Below are 9122 nucleotides of genomic sequence, written 5' to 3'. Positions count from 1 at the left end.
ATTTAGAAGCCACCAAAATGTTTTCTCTATTTAAAGACTGTTACATGAGTATAGTTAAACGAGTAAGTATGGTGGCACAAAATAAAACGTAAATAAAAATGAGAACTATATTGTATGGTGGAAGAGCACTTAGTTTGCACTTAGTTCGACCTTTGCACGCAGTAACATCATCCCGCCTGACTACTCCCCATCTCGCTCAAACTTCAACAAATATAAATGCACAGAGGTCCAAGTGCTGCAAACTTTCATTTTCAATGGGACTTACAGTGTATACATTTTTATTAGTACGTGTTCCCTGGAGATTTAACCCATTAGCTTTTAGGCTGTATATGCAATGCCCTGGATTTAACTTATTGAGATACATATTAATTTAAGAAAGCCCCTGTAATGAATTATCATCACTAAGGGTTTTCTGAACTTAATAAGGTTTATGTTTTGCAAACTCAATAGTTTTCTTCATAGACCCCATGAACCGAATGCTGATATACGGTAACAATACCTCAATCACACACAACTTAACAATGTTTGACAAATACAGACCAACGTCAACTTCCCATCGCTTCTGAATTGTTTCTCAAATGTTTTTTTTATCATGTGTAAAAAGGGTCAGCTGTCCTCCTCATTTCTCATGAACTCACACCTGGTTTCTTAACAACACTTTTGTCTTCTTTTCTGACTGGTGGGCTTGTAGGGGAAAGCATTAGTGGAAATGTGACTGCATGGCCTAACACGGTGGACTGACTCAAGATCAGTTTTTAAACAATGCGGTGAAGCAACTACACTCTAATTATCACCCATTCTCATGAAATGCGTATAAAAATAGTGCTATACATACTGCGTGCATATGAGATTCACCAGTCTTTCCGTTCAATTTATACAGCGCATATTTTTTATATTGTTTTATGTATTGGTTTCTCGTTATTTTCTGTTTTTTTTTACCGTTGTCGCTTGGGTTTGGGGTTAGATTTGGGATTTGCTGTCGGATGCCATTTCATATCCAGGTTTCTCCATATTTTGTCGCCTGGAGTTGGGGTTTGAATTGGGGTTTGGGTTAGGATCTCATTTCATGTAACTAAAAGTTGTTACAAACCCAAACCCAAGCGACTTCAGTTTTATGTTAAAAATAAAAATTTGAAAGAATCGGCCCCTAGAGGGCGCACCATCAAAACAATAACAATGACGCTCTGAAGCAGCGTGGAATGATGGGATTTGTTGTCTTTAACTCAACCGCTGATGGCCATCAATCAGATGGGAACGAGAAATCATTTTAATGGATTAGGTAAAGTAATTAAGTTTTATAAATGTTGCGTTTGATGCATTTATTTCATAATGTAATATTTCATGTAATGTTCAAAACGAAATAGTGGTTTTTGGATATTTTACAGAAAATATCTTACAAATTGTACCACTAAAGGGACACTCCACTTTTTTTTGAAAATATGCTCATTTTCCAGCTCTCCTAGGGTTAACGGTTGATTTTTACGGTTTTGGAATCCATTCAGCCGATCTCCGGGTCTGGCGCTACCACTTTTAGTCTAGCTTAGCATATCACTACGCCTGCTGCAGCCATGTTACAGCAGCAAAGTCCTATCGAAACATTTTTTAGCGTGATGCTAATAATCTAATCAGATTCAATGCATTACACTAAGGGCCAGATTTACTAAACAGGGCAAATTAGCGCATGAGCGCAATTCCAAAAATGCGCTGATGGGAGTGGTGATATCTGCGGGTTATTTACTAAAAAAGCGCTAATTAAATAACACAGGCGCAACAGCTGATTTCCATAATGACCAACCAATCTACTAAGAGCAGCGCAAATTAGCGCATGGTTGCAAATAAGCAGAGATGATGCTCCTGCAGGTGCATGTGATATACAGGCCGATAAATAAAGGCAGAGAGACGCGTGAACTTATCTGGTAAAATGATCCTGGAAATCCTCTCCCTTCTACCATGCAGTCTCTGATTTCTGCGATGTCTCCTCCTAGCAACAACAATTGCAGCCATTTCGAGCGCAAAATGATTTAAGACATGCTTTTTTTCGGCGTTAAATAGTCGCGCAAATGCCATACATAACACATGCGCAAACATTAGTAAATCGCGTTGCGTGAATCATTTAAATAGTCTCCTCCCAAAATGTTTGCGTCTGAAAGGGAAACTCCTAGAAATGCATATGCAATCAGGTCAGTCGCAAAAAGAACTAGACCACACCTTTTCAGCGCTAATGATCCACTGCGCGTCTTTAGTAAATTCCGACATCGCTATTTACCGCCAAAATGATGGTTTACGCTGGCGCAAGCGCTTAGTAAATCTGGCCCTAAAAGTGATGCTACGAGAGTATTTTTTTAATTATGTGATATTTTATGTGGTTTTCAGTAAAAAGCCAATAGTGTTAAAGATTCACTTATCATCATTATTTATGTCATGTTTTAGTTTAGTGGTAATAATTGTTCAGAAGTGTAGTGCCTATGCTGTGGGTCGGCTATGTGTTACTTTATCATATAAACAATAACTGTGTGAAGTCAATGTGTGTATCTCACACTTACATACACATGCTTCACATGTTCTGTTTCAGCCCTACTAAAAAATCCAGCTAAAACCAGAATAAGCTGGTGAGTTGGTTAAAGCTGAGCCAATGATCAAACACTCACATAAATGCTTCACACTTTATTGGGGAATCCATATTTTCAACACTGAGGGATGGATTTCCGGACAGGGATTATCTTAAACCAGGACTAGGCCTCGTTTTAATTAGGAAATTAAATTTGAAATTAGGGCACTGATGTATTTTAAGATATTCCAGTGTTTGGAAAGCTCTTACATGTATTATAATCTAGGATTAGTCTAATCCATGTCTGGGAAACCACCTCTGAGAGTTTAAAACATTAGAAAGCTCTCTTCTTGCAAACGCCAATGTTTTTACAGATGGTTGCTGGGTTGTCTGACGTTGAAATTTCTTCGATCAGAACGCCCGTGTACTTGCTCACCAAGCCCCTACACACAGATTTTAGGAACCCAATCTGATCACAGACGCTTGCTAGCTGCCTTTTAATGTCATCCTGTGGAAAGTGACAGAAAAAGGTCAAAATTAACCACAGGAATATAAAGCACCGTCCAGTGTTGATTGTATAATATTTACTGTCTTTTTTAAAAAAGAAAAATGTTTGTAATGTGAGCACGCCGACCTGGGTTACGCCATTGGAGATCTTATTCTTCACCCTCCTCATAGCCCACTTACAAGCCCAGCATACTCCAGGAAGCCCTTGGTTCATTTTAACCATGACTTCACCCTAACATGATGATACATTTGCATTAAGTGATTATTTATTGCCGTTGATGGTAGTCAAAATTTCACCGAACCCAACTGGAGCGTTGTAGTCCAAAATATTTTTTCATCATATCAACTATGCACTACAAATATTGTATAGTAAAAGCAAATACCGGTATGCATGCAAGTAGGCTCTAAACATAAAAACTCGTAGTAGATGTTCATGATTAACTCACAGAACTTTCTTCATTTCCAGTCGAGTCTTCTCTGTAGATTTCCCACTGAAGAGCGCACGCTGAGAAAATACGTGAAGAACATAACATGATCCCTAATGAGAGCACTAAACATACGGTATAACATCAAGTAAAACAAGAACGTCAGACCGGTGTGAAACAGTTTAATGAAAAGCTCAAATAAAGTTACTCGGCCAAAATTAAAAATCTAGTCTAGTCTGGATTAACTGGTGATCAATTTTCATCACCAGCTAAAACCAGAGATGCTGATTATCAGTGTAAAGTAGTTTTGGAAACATGCTGAGGAAAGCTATCCACTTCTCCATCTAATACCAGTTTAAAATGTAAGCATGAGCTTTTTAAGCAAAGCACACACATAAAAGATTAACAGATATTATCATTTAAAATTTTACCTGAGGATACCAGCAGGGAGACGAGGACGATAAATCGTAGCATCTTGCTTTAAAGCCCAAAGCGAGTCTGACCACTATAAGACTGATCAAAATGATAAGACTGATCAAACTGTGTTAATTTAAGATCGGAAGATCTTTTGTATTGCTCTTTTTCGCACGCCATCCCAAAACCACAAACATATATAGTCTAAGTGAGACTTTTGACTGCTTTTCTACCGAAGTTGATATTTTTCATCACATCTCATAATTGCAGTATACACCCTACAGTGTGATATTCAAGGTGGCACACCCTTATTAAAAAATTTATTAACTAAGACCATGTCAAAATGAACCACAGAGCAGTTTTTAGCGCATATATTTGAAAAACAAGCAAACTAATTCAACTGGTTTGCCTATTATACAGAGACTACTAGAGCTATTTTGACATGCTTATATTATAGTCTTTACTATTTACTAGGTTTGTCAAACTGGGTTCTGGTTGCATTTACAAGCTTTGACCAGCAGATGTCAAGGGCAAATAAAGGTCATGACACAGGGTTCCCACGGGTCCTTGAAATCCTTGAAAGTTTGTGAATCTGGGGGAAAAAAATCAAGGCCCTGGAAGTTTTTGAAAATATACATACACAGATACAGGTCATTGAAAGTGCTTGAATCTTTTTTATGCAAGAAGTTTTCTGGAAATAAATCCATATTATTCTCTGTGTAGTGTAGGATAATATCATACAAATTCTAGACTTTTTAAGCACACATTCTAAACTGTTCGCTTTAAATGCTTTTATCTTCTGTATGTGAATGTTGATTCATACCAAAATGCTTTTTTGCATAGTTGTGTTTGACACATGAAAACGTCTCGGGTTACGTACACTGTAAAAAAAATCCGTAGAAATTACAATGTTATTGCAGCTGGGTTGCCGGTTATTTACCGTAGATTTAAATTTATGTTATTTACTGGCAAGAGTTTTGTTCAAAGTTAAATAAATTTTAAATATTATCAAGTCTTTATCTTTACAGAATAAAACTATACAATAATAGCCTCATGCAAAGCATTTTGGGAACCAGAAATCATCATCAACCTTTTTCTGTTTTTTGCTTCAGATTTTGTTTCCCAAAATGTTTTGCTTGATGCTGTTTTTTTAGTTTTACTCTTTAAAGACAAAGACTTGTAAATGTTAAATGTTCATTTAACTTTGAACAAAATGTTGCCAGTAAATATCATGAATTTAAATCTACGGTAAATTACCGGCAACTCAGCTGCAATTTCTACGGATTTTTTTTACAGTGTATGTAACTGTTGTTCCCTGAGAAGGGAACGAGACGCTGCGTCTCTCTTGCCATACTTCCTGCGTCCCTGTAACGTCGTCTTTGGCAATATTTCAGATAGCGATATACTTCCTGGCTCCCACATCACCCTGTTTTTGTCGTTAAGCCTCACCATTGGTTGAATTTGATATACACATTACCCCTGGAGGCGTCCCCAAAGTGTCACCGCAGTGACGCAGCCAAGTTCCCTCAAAAGGGAACTGTAACAATGTATCTTAAAAGGTATTTAAGGGTATTGGACCTGGAAAGTCCTTGAAAAGGTCCTTGAATTTGAAGTTAATTAAGGTGTGGGAACCCTGATGACAGCTGTGGTGAAAGTTGCAGAAATTCCTGTGCCATAAAGTAAATGTAAAGAAATAAAGAGATTTGCATTTGGTGTTATGGTTTTTAAACTGCTATAGTGATGCACTAAAATAAGAATTTGTTATTTATTATCATTATTGTTCATCTATTTTTAAAAGCACCAGTTTGGATGCATTTTATACATTGCAGAAAAGTATTTTTATTTATTTTATTTGTTTATTTTAGGGCAGAACTAAAAGGATGTAAAAAGTAAATGAATGTGAATGATGTATTTAATGAATTGTTATATTATTAATATTATTGATTATAGATGGGGACCTTTCAGTATTATTATAGTGGTTAGAGAATCGGGGCTTGTAATGCCCACTGCTCTGTGTGTGTGTTCATGACGTACACTATGTGTGTTCACTACTCACAGGCTTGAATTAAATGCAGAGGTCATGTGTTGCATACTTGACAAGTACGTCACACTTTCATATTATATTCAGATAGTTAAGTGTAATACAGAAATACATTATTTTACAATCTCTTAGACACAGTAAGCCACACCATTTTCTCAAATGCACTTTGCAGACTTTTATTAGCATTTGCAACTATTGAGAATAAACAAGCAATCAATCAGAATTACATGCAGCGTGTTTGTTTACAGTATGTTTACATCATACAAAATTTAAAAAAAATTAAACATGTCTTTGTAATATGCATCATCATAAGATTACAAAAATTACCAAATTATCATTTAAAAAAAATCTTTTTTAACTTTTGAAACAGCTGTTGCTTTGAGATGCTTTGTGACATTTTTGACACCCTAACCCAAACCCCATATCTAACCCCAACCCCAAGCGACAATGATTTAAAATGGGGGAAAAAAGAGAAAACAATACATAAAATGACACGAAAAACAAAGTCCTGTCACGGACACCAAAAAACTATTTATAGAAATTTGTGCGAGTGACATGAAAAAAGCTCAATTTCGTGCTATGGACAGTCACTATAACACGACTTTCCATGACATCATGTTGTTTTTTTGGAGTCAAACAAGTCTATTAACCCTCTGGGGCAGTGGCGGCTCGTGACTGCTTATCTGAGGGGCACTAATTTAAAATAAGTGTTCGAAGTATCATGTGTATTGTTTTCAAAATATGTGTTTGTTGCGTCATGTAAACCATGTACATCACGTGTTTTGTCAAAATAAGTGCCTGCTGCACACGTGTCAAAACTGTTTATGATAAAAGAGACGCTCACGTTCACAAAATACACGCAAGACACTCCTTTAACAGTGAACTCTGATTACGCATGAGATTATGTGAGTGTCTGGCAAACGCGAGCGTCTCTTTTATCATAAACCCTTTAGACACGTCTGCAGCAGGCACTTATTTTGACAAAACACGTGATGCACAAAGGATCACTTGACGTGCAGAACACATATTTTGAAATTAAGAACCGCACAAGATGGGCTACATGCATGTTGTGACGAACTTTGCATCGAGCGCCCTCGAAAAAAGAAGTCACCGGCCACCACTCTTCTGGGGTCTGAGAGGGTTTCGGGTACTGGATAAATTCGATTCGATTTCAGTGTTAACACAGGCTTGGTCACTTGATTTGGACCTTAAACCTACTGGTTTTGAAGAAAAAAGGTCTAACCGTGTGTATGAAAAAGGCTATTTTTAAGAAAACCTCTGTAATATATTATCATCACTTTCTGAACTTAATAAGTTATCGGTTTATGTTCTGCAAACCCAATAGTTTTCTTCATAAGTGCGTCATAGACCCCATGATCAGAAATGCTGAAATACAGTACACCTCAACCACACAACTCAACAATGTTTGACAAATAACCAACAGACCAACGTCAACTTCCCATTGCTTCTGCACAGACTTTCTAACACTTAACTTTCTCTGTTCAGCTGTAATTGTCATATGTCAGCTGTCCTCATCAATTCTCATGAACATGAAAGATTAATATATAAATATCAGTGCAATTTTACCTGAGGATACCAGCAGGATAACAAGGATCATAAATTAAAGCATCTTGCTTGGCAAACCCCAAAGCGAGTGTGAACACTATCGACTGATCAAACTGATAAAATCTTTTGTATTAATCATTTTTGACACCTCAAAACCACAAACATATATAGTCCAAGTGAGACTTTTGACAACTACCTTTTTGATCCTGCGTGTGTTAGTTGTTTTAGTTAATTTTATTTTTATCACACAACTCATAATAATAGTATACACTATGTTCAGTGTGATATTCAAGATGGCACACCCTTATTAAAGGATTTATTTACTAAGACCATGTCAAAGAGCAATTTTTATGACAGTCATGAGCGACATAAAGTCACCCAACACCAATGCGTGAGTGGATACAAAGAAACATTATAAATGTGATAAAAAATGGTCTCCAATAAAAGACATTGGCATTTTGTTACGGAGGAATACATTTTCAACTTGTTTTCTCTGCACTATTCAAGATTAGAAAACACTGGGTCTCATTCACTAAGCATGCGTACGCACAAATTTGTTCGTGAAATATGCATTTGGACGTTTTAACTAAAAAAATCATGAAATAACAAAAACATTCGTACTAAAATGATTGCAAAAATGTAAGAACAACTTAGACCACATGTACGTAATTATCATGAACAAGAAAAAAGAACGCTAATATATATCTGTGTTATATATTTTATATATTTTTTCCTTGTTCATGATTTTTCCACATTTCAATTGTCAGTAAATAAATGCACATTTTTTTATTAGGAACTTGACAGAAATGTTGTCGGTAGTTGGCAGAATGAAACAAAAATGATAATTTTACATTAATACATACCTATAAATAGTCAATTTAGAAAAACTAAAAATAATCCTGAATTGATCTTTTAATTTTTCCCATGGCTGTATATGGCTGTTCGTCAAACAAGCAAACTAATTCAACTGGTTTGCCTATTATACAGAGACTAATATACAGCTATATAGAGCGATTACATATTATTGTCTTTACTACATTTACTAAGTTACAATTTAAAGCAACACTATGTAGTTTCCATGTAAAATGACTCACAGCTCCCCCATGTGGTTGAAAAGTGCAACAGTGCCTGGTATCAGACACTCTTCTGCAGGCAGGGGGAGGGGCGGGGCTGTGTTTCCTACCCTCCACCGCCACTTTCAGAGTGTGCTTGTAGCAGCTAGGAGGCTGCTCAGGTTGCAGCAACAGTACAATTTGTCCAGTTAAAAGTTGTTCTATCACTGAAATAATTTTAGAGACATTATATAAAGGTAAAAAAACTACATAGTGTTGCTTTAAGTTGCAGTATGTTTGTCAATCTGGGTTTTGGTTGCATTTACAAGCTTTGATCAGCAGATGTCAGCAGCAAATAAAGGTCATGACAGCTGTGGTAAAAGTTGGAGAAATTCCTGTGTCATAAAGTAAAGGTGAAAAAAATTAAGGTGGGATTTGCAGTTTGTGTCATATTTATTAAAACTGCTATAGTGATGCACTGAAATAAGAATTCAGTCTAAAACCAAAATTTTCAAAATTGATATCATTATTGTAGGCCTAAATCTATTTGTAAAAGCACAGGTTTGAAG

At 36.3% G+C, this 9122-nt stretch overlaps 1 protein-coding gene across 1 annotated transcript; it reads right to left on the bottom strand.

The window, feature by feature from the left end:
• Window positions 1-2661: 2661 nt before the first annotated feature.
• On the bottom strand, window positions 2662-4029 carry LOC135731063 (saposin-C-like). The gene is made up of 4 exons (XM_065249037.2): window positions 3912-4029; window positions 3502-3560; window positions 3183-3287; window positions 2662-3056 (listed from the first exon to the last, which is right to left on the bottom strand). The coding sequence occupies exons 1-4, from the start codon at window positions 3952-3954 to the stop codon at window positions 2883-2885; spliced, it is 381 nt and encodes a 126-aa protein (XP_065105109.1). The 5' UTR covers window positions 3955-4029; the 3' UTR covers window positions 2662-2882.
• Between the last annotated feature and the right edge of the window lie 5093 nt (window positions 4030-9122).

The sequence above is a fragment of the Paramisgurnus dabryanus genome, chromosome 17 (assembly GCF_030506205.2).
Source record: "Paramisgurnus dabryanus chromosome 17, PD_genome_1.1, whole genome shotgun sequence".
Lineage (NCBI taxonomy): Eukaryota > Metazoa > Chordata > Actinopteri > Cypriniformes > Cobitidae > Paramisgurnus > Paramisgurnus dabryanus.
The sequence above is the reverse complement of the archived record's forward strand: the minus strand, read 5'-3'. Positions and strand labels throughout refer to the sequence as shown.

Bases quoted from the DNA above. Each gene is read 5' to 3' on its own strand.
- LOC135731063 (XM_065249037.2), bottom strand. From the start codon at position 3,954: ATGCTACGATTTATCGTCCTCGTCTCCCTGCTGGTATCCTCAG. The intron at 3,288-3,501 runs GTGAGTTAATCA...TCATCATGTTAG, and splicing joins CTGGAAATGAAGAAAGTTCT to GGTGAAGTCATGGTTAAAAT. The intron at 3,057-3,182 runs GTCGGCGTGCTC...CACTTTCCACAG, and splicing joins TCTCCAATGGCGTAACCCAG to GATGACATTAAAAGGCAGCT.